Here is a 24,282-nt window from a genome sequence, read left to right as displayed (position 1 = left end):
GTATAGTTGTACTCTTGAACAACTATACAAACAGACATCCCAACACATCGTGCTATTTTAATTTTAGAAGAATAGTTTTATGCAGCGTGTTAGTGAACCGGAATATCATTAACACAAAATGAATCAGCATGGTATCAGACTATCTGAGTATACAGTATATGAATGGCATTCATTTTAAGTGACATTGTAGGCATTATGACCACTGCATCATATTGACTTAATCATAGTACCTAGAGTCCCCTGGGGTTGTCTTTCCATTCAGTGTTAAACCATTGTTGAGCAGTTTAACATTGAATGAGGATCTCCAGCCACACACATCCTCCCTCCCCCCCCCCATCCACATACTTTAAAATGTAAAAAACACCCGCAATATTTTCAATGTTTAATGTTTTAATTTTGAAATATTGCACAAATGTGTAAATTTTGAAAAAAAACTGTCCTGTCCGCTTCTACAAAACCCCTCTCCTGACTGCCGTTCTACAAAACGCATGTCCAGTCCCCTGCATCCCCCCTTCCACAAATCCCCTGCTCTGCCCCCTTTAAACAAAATCCCTGTCCCCCTTCTACAATCCCCTGCACCCCCTTCCATAATACTCTTGCACCCCCCTTCCCAAATATCCTGCCTCTTCCTCTAAAGCCCCTGCTCAGCCCCTTACAATACAATTCATTTTTTCCACAACAATAGTAGCAGCAGTCTTCAGAGTCCAGTCCCAGGCACATAGTCACTTGCACACAGCCACACACACAGTCACAGGAAGACAGTCACACAAACAGTTACAGACAGTCACACATACAATTACAGGCAGATAGCCACACACACACAGTCACACACACACACACACACACACACACACACACACACACATATACACAGTCATAGGAAGACAGTCACACACACACACACATCGCTCCCCCGCCCACCTATAAGTATGCCATGGCAACTTTTACCATTTCAATGAGACACAGCAGTTACACTGTCTACAGTGTCCATTTAATGGAATATCAGAGAGAGTATAATAATATTTGGGGATAAAACCTTAGCATTGTGTCAGAGGATCCAAAAGTTATCAAAATATGGACTAGGTTCTATTATATGAATTGGGCATATCTCTGGTAACTGAATTGCAATATTCAGTAGATGTCAAAGGGAGAACTGCTACACCATTTGCATACTTGAAATGAAATATCATGAGAGCAAATCAGTACAACATAGGATGTCTGTCTAGATTCAGGATGGTATGAAAATATCGAAATGGTATCAGATCATTGCCCCCTGATTTACAATGATATGCAACCTGTTGTGTTTCAGTTGTGGACTTTAATTCAGACAGGAATTAATGGACATGGGGATAAAACACATTTAGGTAGAAATGTAAAGAGAGTATACATTGAGCATACTTTACAAATATTTGAGAAAGAGCATGGAGTTGCTTTAACTGCTCCATAAGTCTGCCTTTAAGATAAGCAGGTTTGGAGATAGTTCCCCCAAGTTGAGCAACTTAAGGGAGCTGCCAAGGCAGTTAGAATTGTACTCAGCAATATTTTTTTTGCATACTGAATCAGCCAATTTAAACATCCAGATTACCATGAGTTGGTTTTGTTGAGTTCACTGAGTACACCCAAAGTTAACGTGCTTGGATTTAAAATTAAAATTATCCCATCTAATGTTCACTTGTTTTAATTCAAGTTTTTTTTGTCTAAGATTACATTCATTCTTATTCATAGTTTGTTTTAAACTTATATGTTATCTGAATTAAGCAATGCTAAAATATGAATAGTTAGCGGAGATTTCCGAAGGAGAAATAACAGTGAAAGTTTTGCTAAAAGAAAAATATAATATAAATATAAAAATATAAAGAATATAATATATAAATAATAAAACAACTCAACAAATGTTTGCATAGAAGCAACATGACCCTACCAGGTTTATAGAAATCCATTCATTACAGGCTAACATTAAACCGTCAACTGCAGTTATCCAGCTGTTGATGGACTGGAATACCAATCAGTCCCAGCCAGCCACTAGCCGATAGCAGTTGCAATCCATCAAACAGCTGAAAAGCCAAAGTTGCATATTGATCAGTTCTATTTGTATTTATATGTATAGAGATTGTTGTACCAGGTACAGCTAGTGACACTTCTGCAATATCCTGTGATGTGGTAGGAATGAGCTGACCTCCAGAGTATGCTGAAAAAGAAATTCCAGTGTTACATATTCAGACTTCCCCATTGTATTTGAAGGGACTGCATGCTGAAGCATGCAATGAAATGGTGATCACTGGGAACACATTGAAGGAGATTTATCAAAGTAAAATGCGTGTTGATATTAACTTTCAACTTATTGTTTTGTTTTATTTACACTACGTGCAAACATTGCCAGAATTCATGTTACATCCACAGAACTAAGTGAGTGATAGAGAATTGTTTTATTGGCACATTTTATTGGCAGTCCTGAAGCTGGCACACATAGACCAAATATATGGGTCAGGGGAAAAAGTTAAATACGTGCCAGTCTGTCAGTTTGCCCTGATTCCCCTCCGTCAATGTTTCCAGCAGTGCAATGTAAAAAAAGCAAAAGCAGGCTCTTGTTCCTAATTATTGTGTGCCTTCTTAAAGGAAAAGGATCACATTTCCTGGTTCACATTGGTTTGAATATGGGCCTACTAAGGAAATTGAACCTTCAAACCTTTAAAAATACCACCTATTTTTTCTATAACAAGCAAAGCTGCTTGATTATGTAGTAAGTGATTCTACAGATGGATCATGTGACAGTCATGAAGCTGTGATATTCTCTCATTGCATATAATGGAATATTTTTTACTATCAAGCACAACGATGGCCAAGCATATGCTACAAGGGCGTGCAATTATAAAAAATTGCTAATGGCTGCTCTGTGAAGAAAAAGCATTACCAGTAGTTGTTTTGGTAAAGTAGTGAAAGTATTTGTCTGGAATAGCTTGTCTGGTAGTAGCTGGAATAAAAAAACTGAAAGTTAGGTGGTTAGTGGTGGAATAGTGAATCTAGCAATGCTCAACAAATTACTAGTCTACTTTATTGTAAAATTAAATCACACAATGACGCTTTTAATTAATTACATGCATAATCTATTTATCATTGTCCTACAACTATTAAAACCATTAGGGGTTCACTATATTACAAGAACTCTTTTTAACATCAGTGCGGAACATTATAATTCTTAGTAAAGGTAACCATACTTTGGGTAACTGACCAGCAATTGACCAGCAATTTTAGTGGAAGCCAGACTATTCAATTACTAGAGTTAATTGTAACTTCTGATACAACCTCCCCAAAAACCCCTAAAATATCCAACAATAGTCTGCATTTTGGCCGTGCCGTGCACAAATGACAACAAAATTCTATGGCATAAATAATTCTACTACTCTAGAGTTATCAAGAACAAACTTTACACTTGCTAGAATGAGTTTGTCCTACAGAAACAGGTGGTATCTCCATTGTTAATGCTAGAGCAGTTGTTGACGATGTTGATGATGGTAGACTAACAAGTTGATCTACAAAGCACAGAATCTTAGTGAGAAAATAAACCACCAAACACAATCAGGGAGTATTGCAAATTTTTCATTTGTTAAAGGACCACTATAGTCACCCAGACCACTCAATTAAGTGGTCTTGGTGCCAGGTCCCCCAGGTTTTAACCCTTCAGATGTAAACATATCAGTTTCAGTTACATTGCAAGTTTAATCCAGCCTCTAGTGGCTGTCTTCATGACAGCCGCTAGAGGCACTTCCCCGACGCTCAACGAGAAAATAGCATTGAGCACACAGAATGTCCATAGGAAAGCATTGAGAAATGCTTTCCTATAAGTGTTTTTAATGCGCGCGCAGCTCTGGCCGTGCATGCGCAATCGGCTCCACTCGGGTGCTGACGTCGGAGGGGGAGGAGAGGTCACCAGCGCCAAGGGAGCCCGGTGCTGGATAAAGGTAAGTGGCTGAAGGGGTTTTAACCCCTTCAATCCAGCAGGGGTGGGGGGAGGGATCCCTGAGGGTGGGGGGACCCTAGGGATTATATAGTGTCAGGAAAATGGGTTTGTTTCCCAGACACTATAATGGTCCTTTAAAGTGTGAGAACTATTTAGTTATCAGAGTTAAATTTATCTCTTGCAATAAAAGACAGTCCTATACCTGGTTATCTGTTTTTAAATCATGGCCCCAAAGCTGTAATCCTTCAAATATTATGTATATTGTACACTATTGTAAAGTATATAAAGTAAAGACTGTGGTTAACCCTGAAGTGTAAGGGGTTGTTCCAAGCTGGCTTTTTTAGAAGAGTCAAAAGAAGAGAATATTTCAAATAGATGATATGTTTGGGATTACTGTTCTATGTTAGAAGTTAATAAAAAAGGAAAGAACATGGCATTACATGAATCAATGATGAGGGGTGGAGAAGTGATTAGCATTAAAACAGCAAGAGACAAACATCTTTATCGATGAAACCAGTCACAAATTAATTATCTTTATTACTAGCATTATTACTATTATTTTTATTATTATTACTAGCATTTGCCGAGACAATCTCCAATCACATTATATTGTATAGTAATTATAAATGGCAAATTTAAGATGTGATTGAATGGGTGTTATTAATAGGAATGTGTATTGAGGATACAATTGACTATTTTTAAGGACTCTGAGATGCTTGGATGAAGACATTTGCCTGCATCCTGAACATTTTCTAGAATGATGGACTTCAGATTGCCACTAACGCTGACTTACAGCTTTAAACCTTTTTTCCTTGTGAAGCTCATCTAATTAAAATCTAATTTAAATTTTCACTGCATAATATTGGGGGTATTACTTTACCATCAATCTATAAGGAGAACAATAAACTGAATTCACCCTAAGAGAAAAAGGCCTCATAGTGTCTCATAAATGTTGACTAAATAAGCTATCATGAAAAAAAAAAAAACTCATATATAAGTAAATTTTCTTTCTTAATTCAGTTTGCAAATACGATAATTTGGCTGACATATCACTACTACTTAAAGAAATATAGTACAACATACACTGTTTCATGTCGCATAATACCATGTCACTAGCCTATGATCTTAAGTATGGCAGCTGCCAAACTATACGCTTTTTAAAACTCATATATAACTAGTCACTTTCTTATTAGACACATTTTCTGTGAATAAATGGAACCAGACATAAAGCAACATGAATGTAAACTGTATGAATGAAAAAGGATGATGTAACAGAAAAATTGATTTTATCCAGTGTGGTCCTATGCTGTTTAATAGTTGTATGGGTGCTCACTTGTGGTTCATTGGTTGACACTGGATGTCTACCAGCTAAAGCAGTTATCACTCAATCAGAAGGTGGAAAAAACATCACCCACAATTGAATATATATTTTAACTTTAAATAGTAGATAGCCTTTATTTATTTTCTAAGAGCATATCCGAATCATGAATATTTCACAGTCACAAGTTATAAGTCATCCAATTTACCCAGTGTGGTTCTGTGCTGTTTGATAGGTACAGGAGTGCTCACTTGTGCTTCTTCGGTGGACACTGTATATCTACCTGCTAAAAAAACCCATCATCCAATCAGATGTTTGGACCATTATCAATGAACCTACTTGTGAAACAATCAATTGATTTGGTTTATTTAGATAATTTTCTCCCTTTCTATGCAAAATTTTAATATTGCAATTTACAAGTGTGAAACAAACTCTAGAATTTTTGCTGATTATCATACAGAGCATATGCTGATCAAATTTGTTTACCATGATTTTAAAAAGATAAATTTAAATATAACAATTCAAAAGGTTAGGAAGAGATAGCTTTAGCTAATCAGTTATAAGGTTAAACCTAAAATAAAAGTGGTCTGTAAAAACTCTGAAAAGCCACTTTTTAACATGTGGTACAATGACTTAATTATAATAATAAACTTCAATTGAGGTTCCACATTTCAGCTAGAAAACTATCACTTGAAATGACTTGAAATATGGAGGCAACAGTTTCCTACCAGATTCAACTGAACATCTCCCTGTAGATTTTACAAAGAACCAGCCAGCATGCTGTAACATTTATTGACTCAACCTAATGTAACTACAGTCTGGGTTAGGTGGTGGCCCCATATTATGGTAAATTTGCCTGCAAATTTATTAATCACATTTTGTGTACATAATTCTCATTAAAATCAGATGTTTATGCTATCAAAAGAGGGGTGCAGACTACAACTAAAGCTTTTACAGAGTCTATGAGCTCAAGCTTGATGCGGGGGCTATTTTGTCTTTAGGTGCAAGAGGCTGAATTCTGTCTGGGCCCTTAAAAATATTGGCCTGGTGGGTGAGTGTAAAATAAAATCTAGAAATGCTAATGCTGGCTCATTCATAACTGCTGTGATGGAGAGTTAATAAGACTGCCTCACAGGGGGTAGACAATACCATTTATCCTAATTTTCTAGTTCTGTTCTTATCCTTCATGCTGTGAAGGGTGGAGCTACCCATAAGTCAATGCTGTTTTGAACTTATCAGGAAACAGGTTTTTATATATATATATAACAGTCTCCTCCTAATATTCAATTAAAGTTAAATAAAAGCAGAAATAATTAAAAGTGACTGGTAGTGATTTTGGGAGATTTCAAAACTTTACATTTTAAAAATGTAAAAAGCGTAAATACAAAATAAAATGAAATGCCACAAAAAATACACAGTCTTATATATCTATAATATAGTATGCCTGTTTGAAATGCACAGAATTCCACACATTCTATTTTCTCCTTAAAAGCCAATTTGCTATCTAAATCTCACTTTTTGTTTACCCCCTAATTTTATACAGCAAATGAACATAGTGGCAACTGCAATCCAATGAAATGTCAAGGAATGGAAATGGGAATTAGGGATTATTCTAGCCTCGGTGAGGGAATAATCTAAATTTTATTAAAGACAGGAGGCGAATATTTGCTTTACCTTCTTTACTGAAACCTCCAGCAGCAAAGAAACAGTTAACAGAACTTTTCAAAACAACCAATCAGAACAAAGCAACAGTAGTATAAAACCCCTAAGCAGGCTCTTCCACTTCCTCTTTCTTTGATGAGGTCGAGCAGGAGAGCAAGGAAACCAACGAATCCACCTTGCAGCAGACATATCCAGAGAAAAAAATCGTCAAGCCCAGAGAGAAAATAGATTACACTGCAAGAAAAAGGAAAACATTGTGAAAGTAAACTGTCAAGGCAAGATGTCATATCCATACAATATCACTTTCACATTATAATACCTGATGAATAAACAAAGTCTACAGATCTTATGAAGACCTAGTATCTAGTATGTACCTAAACTAAAAGGCATGGACGAAACATAATTACAACACAAACATGATGAATAAAAATGCACACAGACAATCACTAAATAATAGAAATAACCTTTATTATGTAAAACAATGCATTCACAAAACATAACAATATCCCCAATTAATTATAAGACCCAAATCCAGGGAGGGAACGTAAGAAAAGGGGGGGAAATATTCGCCTCCTGTCTTTAATAAAATTTAGATTATTCCCTCACCGAGGCTAGAATAATCCCTAATTTTATGGCAGGACAGGAGGCTTCATATTTGCAATTTTAACGCCCAAATAGTAGAACCAGAAGCAATATGACATAGGACTGAAATGAAAGGAGAATGGAAAACCCATTCCCTAAACCAAGCAGCGGTGTATAGAAAATGCAGAAACAGATCAAAACGTCCGTACGCAGAAATCAACAGCTGTCCATGAGTAGACGGAGGGAAGAACCAGATCCTGGATCTACATGGTCGTGTACAACCTGTAAGAGCCGTGGCCCATCCGGAGAGTAGGGGTACAACACAGAGGACGAATAGAAATGAAATATGTCTGGAGCAGAAACCGATGTACTGAACGGCAAGAAGGAAGAAAACACTACGTCAATACCATGACGTCAGAACGTCATGAAATACAAGATGTACTGGGGAAAACCGTAAGCGGAAAAACTGGCGCAAGGCAAGTCCTTGTCATCAGGTCATTCCTCAAGGAAATGCAGAACACACGATACCACTAGACTTGAGGAATAGCAAGAGATAGGGCTCCTGTAAGGTATACTCCTCTTGGTAGACTGCAGACCACGAGATCCTTACCAATGCCAGAATCTTGCGAAAACGCACATGAGTCGTCCTCTAGCTGACATAGGACGTGAATGGCCCCATACGATCCTACCCTGAGAGGGCAACTCAGCCAGACAATGGGGACAGCCATAGGGACCCAAACATCTCTCCTGACACCAGTCATGGCAGGCTACCCCTGTGGATCCCACACAGGACCTGGAGACAGCTAGTCGTAGATTGCCTTCCCATGGCAAACTCCCGCAAAAGGGGAAAGCACGGAGGACTCCTCCGAAGTGGTGTGGCCAGGCGAAACGACACTCCCAGGAATTCGGTCTGAAGCAAAGCCTGAAGTATCCTGGAAGTAAACAGAATGCGTACGCCCCGAAGGAGACCAAGCTTGGAAAACACGTCCCTCGCCTTGCTGAGGGTCCGGCAGCCAGCTGGAGAACCGCTCCGTATGGCAGTTCGTACCGAATTTAATCATGCCAGTAGTCGAGACCCCGGAGGGTGAGGTAACCAATCATTGGGGTCTCTCCATGGTCGGATGAAGCCGTCCGCCACATGAGTGTCTCGTCCCGCAGACATTGTCACAAATGACGAATACTTGTCCAGACGCTATAGATAGCGATCCTACGTGAGATCCGACTGCAGTCCAAAGTGGGCAACCAGTGATAAGTCCAGGCCGGAAGGTAGCGAGCAGTACCACTTCCCCTGGGAAAGCTGTAAACGTTGAACAAACCTGCAGATAGTTCCATGCAGTTGGCGTGAAGAGGTTCCTCCTTTGAACTCCAGAGTCCAGGCCGAAGTTGGTTGGGGTCCGAAACTCCTAGGTAGGCCAGGTCCCCCTATGTCGGAGTAATAAATTAAGTTTTAGATGATCTTCATCCGAAGGTCACATGATTCGGCTATACCAGGCCGAGGACCCGAGAAAGCGTCATGTTGGAGCGGCTGATAGTACCGGATCCTGGAGGTATGGCCTCGATGGCGAATAACAACTGGTCAATCGACCGGGTTGGGCCCCTAAGTGTGACCCGCAGGTTGCGGAGCATATGCCTGGCATTTTCTGGGAGTGAGTCAGATTCAATATGTCTATGTTGATGGCAAATCCATGTGGGTTTCTCTCATGTATTGAGGGAGAGAACCAATCATCCACGCCGAGCAGCTCTGAGGGAATGAGTGCCCTCCGTCTCAAAGTGTCCACAGGCGACATATTCATTGGGAGCATGTAGGATGGGGATGGGGCGGGAGTCCACTCCGCCGCACACTTCGCCCAGTATGGCAACTTCGGAATGGACGCCTCTTTTGGTCATGCGTATTGCTCCTGGAACGGTCCAAGATTCTGTAACCTTGATCCCCGTTTTGCGGCTCTCAGGGGTAGAAACCAACTAGGCGATACCTATAAGTCATATAGGTACATTCCAAAATGGAATTTAGTATTATAACGCGCCATTTGTCCCGAGGAAACATCTGTGTCCGCGTGTCATCGACATCCAGTGGTTAGTCCCGGATAGAGTGCAAACCCTGTATCAGGTGTCTGCGGGGACCTTTCCGGACTCCGTCATGAATACTGATCCTCTAGATGAATCCATCCGTTAGCCAACGCGTACCAGGGGTGCTCGGTGTAGCGTCTAGGATGGCCGGTGGAGTGTCCCCTGTAGGGTACCGATGGTTTCTGGCAGTGAGGTCAGCGGGGTGGCATGAGGACAGGACAAGTGACCTTCTGGGCACGGGAGATTTGTCCTTTAGTCGTGATTGCATAACTGTCATAGAGGTAACACTGTCTGAGTGATACCTGGTGAGGCCGGCTGGGGGTCACCCAGCGTGCAAGAGGGGGTCACCCAACAAGCACAAGCATATTATGCAGTATAGGCCGGCAGGGGAGGGGGTCACCCTCAGTCTGAACATAATCGGACACTGGAGGTACAGTAGTGCCGTAGTGGTTGGCCTTCAGACGTGATTGCATAACTGCCATGGAGGTAACACTGTCTGAGTGATACCTGGTGCGGCCAGCTGGGGGTCACCCAGCGTGCAAGAGGGGGTCACCCAACAAGCACAAGCATACTATGCAGTATAGGCCAACAGAGGAGGGGGTCACCCTCAGTCTGAATATAATCGGACACTGGAGATACAGTAGTGCCGTAGTGGTTGGCCTTCAGACGTGATTGCATAACTGCCATAGAGGTAACACTGTCTGAGTGATACCTGGTGCGGCCAGCTGGGGGTCACCCAGCGTGCAAGAGGGGGTCACCCAACAAGCACAAGCATACTATGCAGTATAGACCAACAGAGGAGGGGGTCACCCTCAGTCTGAATATAATCGGACACTGGAGGTACAGTAGTGCCGTAGTGGTTGGCCTTCAGACGTGATTGCATAACTGCCATAGAGGTAACACTGTCTGAGTGATACCTGGTGCGGCCAGCTGGGGGTCACCCAGCGTGCAAGAGGGGGTCACCCAACAAGCACAAGCATACTATGCAGTATAGGCCAACAGAGGAGGGGGTCACCCTCAGTCTGAATATAATCGGACACTGGAGATACAGTAGTGCCGTAGTGGTTGGCCTTCAGACGTGATTGCATAACTGCCATAGAGGTAACACTGTCTGAGTGATACCTGGTGCGGCCAGCTGGGGGTCACCCAGCGTGCAAGAGGGGGTCACCCAACAAGCACAAGCATACTATGCAGTATAGACCAACAGAGGAGGGGGTCACCCTCAGTCTGAATATAATCGGACACTGGAGGTACAGTAGTGCCGTAGTGGTTGGCCTTCAGACGTGATTGCATAACTGCCATAGAGGTAACACTGTCTGAGTGATACCTGGTGCGGCCAGCTGGGGGTCACCCAGCGTGCAAGAGGGGGTCACCCAACAAGCACAACAAGCACCCTCAGTCTGAACATAATCGGACACTGTAGGTACAGTAGTGCCGTAGTGGATAGCCGTATAATAAAGTAGCCAGACATTGCCAGTCCAGTAGTGCAGACGGCAGGAGGGGGTCACCCTCATATAACCATAACCGGGCATTGCAGATCCAGCAGAGCTGTAGGTAAGAGGGGGTCACCCTCAGGGTGGTATCATAGAGGTCCGTACACCCAGTAGTGCGGTCAGCGAGAGGGGGGGGCCACTCTCATTACGGTTATGACAGGACTGTATGTGGGGTCGGTTAGCCCCCTTGAGGGGTAGAAGGGTCCATACAGCTAGAAGCTGATGCACAGCTACAGACCACACAGGCATAATAATAATAGGATACATTTGAAGTGTATGTATAGTGGAAAATTTTAAGCCCCTTGCAGGAAGGGCAGCAAAACCTTGGCAGGGGAGCTAGGTGCTGAAAACAGACCATATAATGTTTGTTGAGAGAAAGGCTTGATTAGCATATATTACATTGGCATAGTCTTGTTACACAATGATTTTTAAACAAGGATATTTATTTGAGCAGTAATTCCCCTGTAAATCTAAGAATTCTCCTTAGTAGCAAAAGGTGTGGCAAGTTTACTGCTAGGATAGAGAACCTAGTCACATTGCAGCAGAGATCATAGTAAGCTGCAGTGTGAGCTGTGAGAGTGCCTGGGACAGATCCTGCTATCCAGGATCTGTCACACATGCAGCATGTGAGACAGGCACAGTAAGTAGGGGGATAGCTGAAATATTGGGCTATCTCCCCTTGTATAGGGAGAGGGAAGGCTGGCCACATGGCCAGCAGGTAGCAGGGCAGCTCGGTGGGTGAGACCGGGCTGTATGCGATGCATGGAGGCCATGCGGCTCCAACAAAATGGCCGCCGCGGCTCCAACAAAATGGCCGCCGCAGCACTGCCACAGTTGAAAAAGTTGCTCAGCAAGCGGCCAGGGGCCGCGGGGAGCAGGTGGGGAATAAGGGAGAAAGGGTATGGGCTACAGAGCCCAGCAGGGAGACCCAGGGAGGGGAAACAGAGTACAGGCAGAGTAAACGCATTAAAGCAGGGACATCCAGTCCCCATGCAGCAGAGAGAGAAAACTGCATGCTACATAGCATGGAGTGGTATAGGAAATAACACAGAATAAACTGCCCAGCTAGACCCAGCATGAGACTGCCTAGCTAGACCCAGCATGAGACTGCCTAGCTAAACACAGCATGAGACTGCCTAGCTAAACACAGCATGAGACTGCCTAGCTAAACACAGCATGAGACTGCCTAGCTGAAGCCAGCAAAAGACTGCCTAGATAAACACAGCAATAAACTGTTAAAATAAATTCAGCAAGAAGCCTGCCTAAATAAATGCAGCAATTAAGCTGCTAAAACAAACCTAGTAAATAGACTGATTAAACAGACTGTTCAAATAAGCAAGCAGCATGTAGGATAAAAAAACAACCCAGAGCAGAGACAACTCTGAGTTGGTGAGTGCTCACCTGGAGGCAGCAGCAAAGAAAGAGGAAGTGGAAGAGCCTGCTTAGGGGTTTTATACTACTGTTGCTTTGTTCTGATTGGTTGTTTTGAAAAGTTCTGTTAACTGTTTCTTTGCTGCTGGAGGTTTCAGTAAAGAAGGTAAAGCAAATATGAAGCCTCCTGTCCTGCCATAAAATTCTAAGTTTACAAAAGTATGTTTCCAGATTTTTACATGATATTGATTTGATTGATATGATATCTAGTAAATAGAAGGAACATATTGGATACTGAAGACACAAAGCAGCATTCCTAACATAAAGCGCAATACGAATAAATGAGTGTGGTTACAATAAACAAGCTGCCTTTACCCAATGTAGTCCTGTGCTCTTTGACAGATACAAGAGTGCTTGGTTGTGGTTCATCAGTAGACACTGGATATCTCCTGGCTAAAGAAGTCATCGCCCATTCAGAAGATGCAGAAATACGCAAAAACAAACAGGTATTCATAGTTTAGTTAGAATATAAAAGCATTACCTAGTGGTGTGCTTGCTTCTTTTTTTTTTTTTTTAAAAACATTACTTTCGATTTTACATCTGAAGCCGAAGATAATAATCAAGAGTGCATATTTTACAATGCAGACCTTAAAACTTTACTACATCCCATTATCTCATTATCCTCAGTTCTATGGACATGTACTGGGTTCATTCTGTCTGTTACCCCAAGGCCAAGGAACACTCTGACCAGTAATACGATTTAAGTCATTTGGTTTTGCTTCATACACTGCCTCATATGCTGTGGTGTTCTCATATCTCTTTAGTTTTGCTGGAAAACCCTCAAAAATAAACATTTGCAGCATAACGTCAACTTCTTAGCCACACCTCCCCTTTTCACAAACATCCTCCTCATTGGAGTAAAATTCGGCCAATGAGAAACCAGTGTGAGCTGAGCTGCTGATTAGACTAAGCCCCCACATCCAATCACTGTCTACTTACTATCTGCATAGTATTTCGTACCCATACTAAAATGGAAAAATAATAAGAGGACAATGATCTTTCATGGGAATACCAGCTGCTTAACTCACACTGATCTTTTATTGGCTGAGCTGAGTATGTACTCAGAATATGTTTAAAAAGAAAGTTGATTTATGCAAATAGAGGTGTGGTTAAAGGGACTCTCCACTGCCCAAATACAAAATAAATAAACATCTCTGTTTAGTTGATATAATCCAAATGAAAGCTTGCAGCCCTTTAATTATGTATATTGTCATTGGGGATATATCTAAAATCTGCTTGCAAAACCTGCAGTTCTCTTGTTTAATGCCTTTGCAAGCTCTCCCCTTCTAACCCCGTCCAGACGTTATGTGGTTGTCCAATCAAAGACTTCCCAATAAAGTTCAATGAAGTCTTTGTAAGTCACATTCTCTGGGCAATTGCTGCCTCTTGAGGTCAGCTGCATTGAGCTAACGAAACCAGGAAATAACATTACATGTTGTCTGCTTGAAAGACAAGAGAGTCCTTTAATTTATAAAATTGTCAATTTCTATTGAAATCTGCACTTTTTGCAAAATGAAAAAAAGAGGACACACTCTTTACACATGCAGCTTTTCAGCAAGCTACAGTTGTTTAGATGTCTGGAGTGACCCTTTAAGGCTGTTGAATTACACTGCAGAAATCAACAAACCTTTTTAGCAAACCTATTGAGATTTGAGTGTGAATAAATACACAGCATAAATATACATAAGGCCAAAATCAAGTTGTTTGACTGGAGTGACCTTTTTTGTTTTAAGTTTCACTAAAAGTAGCACAGTGTTTATTAGTAACTATGCGTATTTATAGTATGTTCAATACACAATTAGAATTATAGAATATGGTTTACCATGAATAGTTTGAGGAGGTTCCAAGCTGGATTTTGTAGTAGGAACATCAATAGGATGCTTCCCACTCGCCACTAAAAGGAAATATTTGTAACAGATGAAAATGCCTGCAACATGGATTGTGAATAAATCCCAAATGAAACATGCTGTGATGTGCAAGAATGAAATATAGTGGATGTAGAAGCATTTGGCAAAAGAAATAAAAACAAAAGACAGATATGGACTCTTCATTAACATTAAAAATCTAACACAGCTCTCAGGCTTCACCAACTTCTGTACTAATACAAAATACATTGAAAATTTACATATATAAATGAATGATTTATTTTTTACTCTCTCTGTTAACATGGACACATTGTTTTTGTATGGGGGCGGGGGTGGACAATGGCATGTCCCTCCTTCTACCTATACTTAATTGTAGCCCCCACTTGCCGCTTACGGATGGGAACTGGGGGAGACATTAGGTCACCCACCCCAGTTATTAAATTACAGTCTGCATCTGACTGCTATGGGTGGGGGGGAGGGACATTAGATTGTCCTCTGTGTATTAATTATAGCCCCCCCACACGTCGTCAATGGTTGCTGACAGGAGAACAATAGCTCCCCTTCATTTATTATATTGATAGCCCCCACCTATTGACCACAGGTGGGGGCAAAGGGAAAACTAGGCCCCCCAGTGCTCTATTCAATTAATTAACCTCATTATGGGAGTAGGTGGGACGCTACAATATCCTCCCAGTACCAGGTCATCCTGTACATTACTATGAACCATAAAGCAATCACAGTGAGGGAGTTTAAGCATGTGTGGGATAGGCATAAGGCTATCCTAGCTATAAGATAAGGGCAGGGACTAATGAAAGTATTTAGAAAATTGGGCAGACTAGATGGGCCGAATGGTTCTTATCTGCCGTCACATTCTATGTTTCTAAAACTGCTCAGCCACTAGTCTTTTATTGCAGTGAGCAGTCACTGGCTGCTCACTATTTAGTGGGCACGCTCCCACTCATTTTAACCCCATAGACGTTTATTCGATTTCTTTTTTAATGACTAAAAGGACGTGCTTCCATTTATCGGATGCTATTTATCTAGCATTTTTCAAATGCTTGCATTTTGGCTAGCATTAAATCCAGTTGAAATTCAATAAAAATATTGGTCAAAACTAATCATTATTTATAGACTGTTTTGGCCGATAGAATGGAATCAAGGCCTAGAACTCTTATATACAGACATACAGAGTTGTATAATGCAAATGGATATTGCAGCTATAAAGCAGCATTTCATACATAGCATGTTATATGAAGAGAAGAGAACTAATGTAGCCAAAAAGCTGCGTTTACCCAGTGTGGTCCTGTGCTGTTTGATAGGTTTACGAGTGCTCACTTCTGGTTCATTGGTAGACACTGGATGGCTTCCCACTAAAGAAGTTATCACTTAATTAGAAGATGGAAAAAGTAACCCCAAAAAATTTAGATATATTCTTTTATATTATCAGGTAGACAGTCAATATAAAGTTTTTAGAAATCTATTAAAAATATGAGTAGTTCATATTCAGTTATTCATTTACCATGGCTCAACCTGTAAAATAAAAAAAGCTCTAGAATACTGTGTTGTGGAACAAATAAAAATCATTACCCTGTGGGGTGCTGTCTTTTTCTCGAGTAACCTGTGGGATTTTCCAAGTTACATCTGGCCCAGAGGATGATGTTGACCGAATCAAGGGTAGTTCTAAATAGTACATGTTTTATAATTAAGTTGTTAAACATAAACAATATCAAATTACCCACAACCATGTCAATTTGTACTCCAAACTTTAATTTGTCCATAAATGACAGTTACTAACCAGTTATAAATATCATACCCTGCCAAGGTCATCTCATTATTACTGATTACCTAAGTATTAATTGTAATAAGGCAAAGTAAAAGGGTGTATTACGATATTGATTTAAAGAACTTGTGGAAATACTTAGTTTCAGTTTCCAGTCTATTAATTTTAATTGGATAGTTATCCAAGAGAAACATGTTACTCTTGTTTATTTTGCTGAACTATAAATTCCATAGTAAGTATAAGTGATGAGTTAATTTGTTGGCAATGTAACTAATGCTTAGAGCACTGTTAGTACAGTCTTGTGGGGTGTTAAGTTAGCAGAAGTGAATTTAACATAACTATTGAGCAAGTGAAGAATCTCTATAATGTTTAATAATTAACGTTGACCTCATGTGGTCTCAAATGCTCTTGACAACCACCCAGACATTCTATCAGGGCCATCTTTAACGTGGGGCAAACGGTTGCTCCTGGGGGGCTTAGAGCAGCTGCTCCGTGGGCCCCGCTGCCCGGCGATTTATTTGAGCATTTATTTGAAATAAAAGTGGTATTGGGGTACCCAGTGTCCTCTTTAGATGTACCCTGTTTTTTAATTCTACAATGTACACAACATCCTAAGTTAAGTGTATGGGACATGTTTTTCTCCACGTGCCTATGGTATACCTTAAAATATTATAGTATTCAAAAAATAAAAAATATGGTTTACCATGAATAGTTTGAAGATGTTTCAAGCTGGGTTTTGTAGCAGGAACACCTGCAGCTAATGTGTATATATATATATATATATATATATATTAGTAATAGACAACATATTGGAGATTACTCTTTTATATTGTTAGTAAATCAAAAAACAAAATGATGTAGCACAATATAATATGAATGAAGTATGATGAACGGAGATGCATTAACAAAAAGACAAACAGAAATGTTCGCTGACATAACAACAAATCTGTACAATATGTGCACCACAAAGCATAGACTCAGCATTTACACTAACATGAACAATTAATAAACAAACTTTATGTATGCCAGTCATTTAAATATGCTTCTACTTTCTAATTGCTTAATTCTCATCTGCCTGATTAGCCTGGTTTGTTGGAATGGGCATTTTTTATTTGAATATCGATTGCTTACAAATATTTTAGACATGTTCCCAAAGTTTTTAATAAAAACAACTGACAAACAAGACTATATTCTACACTCTATTGCTAAGCAGAAGTCTCTCGTACACAGACATATGACCTATGTGTGGCTTTCAAGACATCATGCCAATACTGCAGAAAAAAAAGCTACATATATATAATGCTATTTTATATGAATCATAATGAGAGGATGAAACAAATGCTGCCTTTACCCAATGTGGTTCTGTGCTGATTGATGGATACATGAGTAGTCACTTGTGGTTCATCGGTGGACACAGGATGTTTCCCTGCTAAAAAATCCATAACTCAATCAGAAGAAGAAAAATGAACCACATCTTGAGACTTAGTTTTAGGCAATGTTATTTTGCAATGTTGTTTTGTTAGCTCAGAGTCTCAAAGTGCTACATAGTGCAATGTTTTTAATAAAGACAACAGAGAATAAAGTCTCTACACTAGGTTCAATGTGGGAACAAGCTAGAGACTTTCTTATACAGACTTAACATCTATAAGTTTAATACACTGCACAAAGATAGTGGACAGTGCAGACATAACGCACTGTTTCTCATATAATACACTACATAAACAGAAGAATGAGGAGCATGAGTATAATAGATAAGTTGCCTTTACCCAGTGTGGTCCTTTGCTGTTTGATAGGTACATGAGTGCTGACTTGGGTTTCATCAGTAGAGACTGGGTATCTTTCTGCTAAAAAAAATCCATCATCCAATCATAAGATGGAAACATAACACAAAATATAAAAAAAGTATTTAGTTCGATAAATACTAAAGATATATATTTCTTAAGAACTAAAACAATAGCTATAGACAACAATGATATTAAGACCCTGTGGATTGTTTATAGATAAATGACAGAAAAAATAGTGATTGGATATTGTGTTAGGTGGACATTTGGTGGATATTGCGTTAGGTGGACAAGAATCATTACCCTGTGGGGCGATTGCTTACATTTGTGTAAGCAAGGTTATCGTCAGCATTACACCTGAAGGAGGTGCTGATGTTGTCAAAACATGGGGAGACCTAAAATTGGCTCTACTTTTTTTATAGTGAAATAATTAAAACTAAACCATATCACACAGTCCATAGCTATGCTGATTTTTACACTGAATATCACTGAACATAATATTATCCATGTGTGACACGGATTTATCTAGTACAGAGGTTCTTAACCCAGTCCTCAAGGACCCCCAAACTGTCCAGGAGTTGGGGATTACCCTGCTTTGTCTAATGTGATTTTAGGAGGGGGGGGGCAAACACTTTAGACACAACAGGGTAATCCCTAAATCCTGGACTGGTAGGGGGTCCTTGAGGACTGGGTTGAGAACCCCTGATCTAGTGGTACCTAATAAAGCAAGTAATAAAGGAAAATAAAAGGAAACATTCAATATCAAATGCTATCTATTCTTTCCTCAACTTTGGTGTCACAGCACTCAGTATAGTACTCCTTCAAATGTCATCAAGCCTTTCTGAAAAAAGTTTGTGTGAAGAAGGTTATAAGGGAAAAGTTCTAAAAGTGATGTAATCACCATGGAAGCCAATGACGTGTGCCTTATAAAGCTGTGTCCATGCTGATTGTGTGATAAATATTCAGGATTTTAGGTTACAAACACTAAACACTGGCTCTAATTTGCTGATTCTGACAACACTATGACAATATTTAACCATGTTGGTTGATCCGTTTAAAAAGCAAATTTAACAGGAATCGAATTAATGTGAGCCATAAATCATGTGAGGCATATGTAGATCTATAAAAGGCCTAAAGAATAGGAGATTATCCATAATGCCTGGAATATGATAACAAACAAAGTGACAAGATATGACCACTAACATATAAATTCATCCATACATATTTTATTAATGAGCCTTTTTCTAACCCATTACTCAAGTAACATAACTTTCCAGCAAATTATTGTTTTTAATAACATCACATTTGTGATAACCCCTTACAGTCCATACCCCAATTGTAGGAGCATTTATAAAAAAGAGACAACTTTTGATCTGTTTTAAACTGCGTGAAAAATCCTGTCGCTTGATTGTGACATAGGAGTTTTAATTTCAGGCCATTTACAAATTTCTGAAAAAGCTCTACCTAGGATAATATTTAGGCATTTGTGTTCTGTTACATATATTTTCTACCTTTAATGCAACTGGCACTAAAGTACATGGTACATCAGATGCACCCCATTGGTTGAGAAACTAGGTTATAACCTTGTGCTGTAAGGTGAAGTCACATAACTCATTATGTGGTACAAAGAAGAAAGCACAAAGTACAACAGATTACACTTGAGTTACATGTACTTATGTTATGAGTTAAAATATTCCAATATACATATAGATATATTATGTGGTTTACCGTGAAGGGTTTGGGAGTACTCCCAGTTGGATTTTGTAGTAGGAACAAAAATAGGATGTTTCCCAACTGCAGCTAAAAATAAACATTTGTAGTAGATGATAAATGTGGGGTGATTATTTTAGATTTTAAAGAACAGCAGGAAAATGAAAGACTGTGCATTGAATATGAATCAAGAAGATGGATGGAGATGTCATTATTTGCAAGACAGAAAACATATACTTGGAATTAAGAACTATTAACTTCTGGATTAATCCAAACTCAAGATATCCCTCTGCAACATAGTGCAAAGAACATTTATACTGTTTCATCTACATTAGATATATAATAATATCCATTCAGCAAACACTTAATATGGTACTTTTTATTATCTTTAAAAATATTATAGAAAGCATTGATTAGAGATGGATTCATATATATTCATATATATATATATATATATATATATATATATATATATATATATATATATATATATATAAAAGTACATGTGTACTGCTCCATGACAACGTCATGCAGACATATCTAATGTAGATGTGCAGAACCTATTCTGCAACAACAATGTTCCAGAGTCATGGATATATGAGTGTCATTACCACTGCAAACATTTTAATCAACACTGAAAGATCCAGTAAACTTAACAAACAAAAATCTTTTCAAGCTATAATTCATTATGTATAGTCTGACGACTCTGCATTAAGTTATTAATAATATGTCAAAAAGACGATAACAAAATTGAAAAGCAAAAGTTGAAATCACTCAACAAAGTTAACACGCCTAGTTTCAATTAACCACTATTTTATGTTAGCATATACTGATGCACATTTTTTTCTTTTAAAGGGACACTGTAGGCACCCAGACCACTTCTGCTCATTGGAGTGGTCTGGGTGCCAACTCCCACTACTCCTAACCCTGCAAGTGTAATTATTGCAGTTTTTCATAAACTGCAATAATTACCTTGCTGGGTTAACTCCACCTCTAGTGGCTGTCTACTAGACAGCCACTAGAGGTCACTTCCTGGTTTCTAGCACAGGAAACCTGTGCTAGAGCGTCGCTGGACGTCCTCACGCTGTGTGAGGACCTCCAGCGTCGCTCAAAACCCCATAGGAAAGCATTGAAATGAATTTTCAATGCTTTCCTATGGGGAGACGTAATGCGCATGCACGGCATTCTCGCCCACCGGCCGACGCAATCACAAGGAAGAGCGTCGCGGAGGAGGAGACAGCGGCGAGGGACATCGCCGCTGCCTCAGGTAAGTCACTCAGGTTTTCACCCCTTCAGTAACTGGGGATTGGTGGGTGGGAGGGAGAGGGACCCTCCAGTGCCAGGAAAACGGATCGTTTTCCTAGCACTGGAGTTTCCCTTTAAGTTCATAATGAAGATCCTCTAGGCCTGGCTTATATGGTGCCAAACAGAAATAATTTTACACTGATATAACATCGGTAACTTATACGTATCATATGAAAAGCAGAGAAAAAGCAGCTTTTCTAAGCACTGTGAGAATAAAACAAAATGGACGCAACAGAGAAGTGTCCTTTACCTATTGTGGTCCTGCGCTCTTTGATAGGTACTTGAGTTCTCACTCGTGGTTTCTCTGCTAAAAAAGCCATCACTCAATCAGAAGAAAAAACAAAACTAATACTACTACATTAATTTTAGATTAGACTATACTATTTAAAATACAGTCATTTAGTTTTACAAAGCTATTATAGGAATAAGGATTTAATGGGAATTAGTTACAAAATAACATATTTACTGTGGATTGATAAATAACAGAAGCTATATCAAAATGGCTGTAGGATATTGTGCTAAGAAACATTTTAAAATCATTACCCTTTGGGGTCCTTGATTGTTTTTTTGTAATCAAACGTATGGCCGACGTTCTATCTGGAGCAGATGTTGATGTTAAGAGCCCTAAAAAGTGCATTTCGACATTTAGTTCCAGTTCCAACAAGACCATGTGCATTACAACTTTGTAATTATATGGGAGGTACTGATTAGCAAGATCACATTGCCTTATTTCCATCCCATTACTACCTTGTGCCATAGTAATAAGAGTAATAAGGAATAAGAAAGAGGTGCACTAAGATATCGGCTTACACAACATTTGGACTTCATTCGTTTATTTTTTCCAGATTACAAATTTTTATTTGGTTAAAACATATCACATCCAAGTCCCTTCTGGTGAACCATCCAACTTATATTACATATCGCTGATGATCTCATTTGTTGGCAGCATTATAACATTTGGATTGATCTGTGGTATTTAAAATAATTCCGAGGAAAGCAATGAACCATTCACTTTAACACATTACTTAACTGTATGCATTAATCATTCATAAGCTCATCAACATTGTTGTTATAATATGAAGTGTCCACCAGAGTTTTTAGTCAACATGGGGCACACAAACAAATATTATATGGTGTCAATGTTCATGGATCTTAACATCAGACAACTAGCTCCTTGTCTAAAGACATATTACAGTGCCAGATGGTAATATCTACCTACTGCATCTATACCCTTGTGTATCTTTACATATCCAAATTGATACATACATATATACATATCTGTCTTTCCTTTACCAGATCCATCACATTGTTTTAATTGAAAACATAAGCAAATAGAAAACCTTTAATTTTCCATCAGTATCAAATCTTTTTGTAATTTTTATCTGTGAAATTAATGTAAACCCTGCCTGTTCTTTTGGTAGTGCTACAAGTATATTTCAGAGGTTATAGAAAAGCACACAATGGAATGAGAACATTTTCTGATGAGTCAATTCAGTAAGGGTTCTAGCACAATGTCTCTCACTGAAAATCCATAGATTACTTTAACATAGTGAAGCAAAAGTATGATTTGCTTTACACTGCCACTCTTTTGTTTCATTACTTGTCCGTGAGTGGCACTGGTTGTTTTGATTTATTTAAGAATGCAATAAAAAGTATATTCTGCTTACAATTAGGGACTGTTACGCCCCTATTTACTAAAATAATAACATGGATATGGTACTCGATTAAAGAATAATAATGTTGATAATGAATTCACCATTTGCACTGTCTGCCCATTCTGTGATGTCTAGACTATCTTCAGTGTAAAGCTCCTTGTCTTTTGGCACTAAAGAAAGAACATGTTCAATAAACATTCATATTTTAATTAGTAATCGTAAATTAGAACATTATTTTATGATTTTACTTCAAAAGTGTAACTTTAAGATGATGCCTTAAATTTCACCTTTTAATTCAAAGCTATATAACAAGAAATACAGCCACTAATATTATTTCAATGTACTAAGGCATAAGGTTATTTCTTAAATTAATTTAGTGTTACATTTTTTTTTTTTAATTCAAACTGTGGGTGTTAAGTCCAGAAATGATAAAATTATGGAATCATACAGGGGCACTTTATTCCTATCATGTGCCCATGAAATTTGCTATCCCTCAACTCAGATCAGTGTACCACAAACACATTGACCGCAAAGCTCTAATAGATCAAATACAGTCCTTAAAATATAGCTCCAAGTAAATGGAACACTTCTAGACTGATGATGCAAGTAAAAAAGAAGAAAACGATATGTGATTTGGAAATCAGCATAGTCTCTACAGCACATTGAAGTGGTTATGATGCCGGTATGTATCATACTGGGGTATTTATGCTATAACGGAACCCAAAATGTACCTTTCCTTGGCAGCAATGCTGGAGAGGTCTAGCATGAGGCCTCCTTAATTGGAACCGAACAAAAGGAACCCTTAGACAGAACACCAAAAATGGAGCCTCAATCCCCAGTAATTGAAAAACAAATACGGTTTTATTCAATTGTCATAAATTCAGACATTTATAGTTGGCAAGAAGGTGGAGTAGAGAGGGAAAAAAAGCAATGGTCTTATGTGTTTCTTACCTCATTGGCACTATATCAATGACAGGAAGCATGACACTCATTCAACCATTGCTTTTCCTTCTACTCCTAATCATCTTGCCATTTTTTTTTACTCTGGACTTAGGCTCCATTTTTAGGATCCCTAGCAGGGGATTTTAGTTGTCCCTTTTATGATGTCAGTATGCCTTTTTGCCATTCCCTGATTCTGTTTCAAACTGTTTTATACTAGTGCTGTGGCATGAGCCCTCACTTGGCATATTGCCAACCATGTTTAGTATATTATTCTTTGGTAATTGATCACATTTTCGGCAAGACAATGAATCTTTTGAAGTGAGACATCCATATATAAGCAGTAATTTTTATGAAAATGTCCCTCGCCTGTCTTCAATATGGTATTAGTAATAATCACACCATGTATTTATGGTTTAACTTACAATATTGATATATCCATAAAATATAGAGTATGCTTTACCATGAATGGTTTGGTAATATTCCAAGCTGGGTTTTGTAGATGGAACTTCAGTAGGAAGCTTCAGGCTCACAGCTAAAAGGAAATATTATTTACAGATGATATATTTGAGCTTATTATGCTCCATTATAATTAAATCACAAATGACTGCGCTTATATAGGGAATGAGAATGCCGAATAGAGAAGCAATTAGCATCAAAGCAAAGCAGCAGAATTTGTCTATGGAATTATGTCTAGCATAAAACAATTTACATTATAATATAAAAAAATAATGAA

At 39.0% G+C, this 24,282-nt stretch overlaps 1 protein-coding gene across 1 annotated transcript in view; it reads right to left on the bottom strand.

The window, feature by feature from the left end:
• ABI3BP (ABI family member 3 binding protein) overlaps positions 1 to 24,282 on the bottom strand; it is a 416,270-nt gene that overhangs the window by 145,247 nt on the left and 246,741 nt on the right. The window contains exons 21-35 of the mRNA XM_063457646.1: positions 24,010 to 24,081; positions 22,709 to 22,777; positions 21,496 to 21,576; positions 21,203 to 21,259; positions 19,666 to 19,737; positions 17,923 to 18,000; positions 17,508 to 17,585; positions 16,860 to 16,913; positions 15,964 to 16,056; positions 15,669 to 15,746; positions 14,334 to 14,405; positions 12,827 to 12,904; positions 5,485 to 5,562; positions 2,912 to 2,971; positions 2,120 to 2,188 (exon numbers count right to left, since the gene is read on the bottom strand). Coding sequence (XP_063313716.1) covers positions 2,120 to 2,188; positions 2,912 to 2,971; positions 5,485 to 5,562; positions 12,827 to 12,904; positions 14,334 to 14,405; positions 15,669 to 15,746; positions 15,964 to 16,056; positions 16,860 to 16,913; positions 17,508 to 17,585; positions 17,923 to 18,000; positions 19,666 to 19,737; positions 21,203 to 21,259; positions 21,496 to 21,576; positions 22,709 to 22,777; positions 24,010 to 24,081 — 1,089 coding nt within the window. The remainder of the gene's footprint in view (positions 1 to 2,119; positions 2,189 to 2,911; positions 2,972 to 5,484; positions 5,563 to 12,826; positions 12,905 to 14,333; positions 14,406 to 15,668; positions 15,747 to 15,963; positions 16,057 to 16,859; positions 16,914 to 17,507; positions 17,586 to 17,922; positions 18,001 to 19,665; positions 19,738 to 21,202; positions 21,260 to 21,495; positions 21,577 to 22,708; positions 22,778 to 24,009; positions 24,082 to 24,282) is intronic.

Source organism: Pelobates fuscus, chromosome 1 (assembly GCF_036172605.1).
Source record: "Pelobates fuscus isolate aPelFus1 chromosome 1, aPelFus1.pri, whole genome shotgun sequence".
NCBI classification, from domain to species: domain Eukaryota; kingdom Metazoa; phylum Chordata; class Amphibia; order Anura; family Pelobatidae; genus Pelobates; species Pelobates fuscus.
Note: the sequence above shows the minus strand (reverse complement) of the source record. Positions and strands in the feature narration are given on the sequence as shown.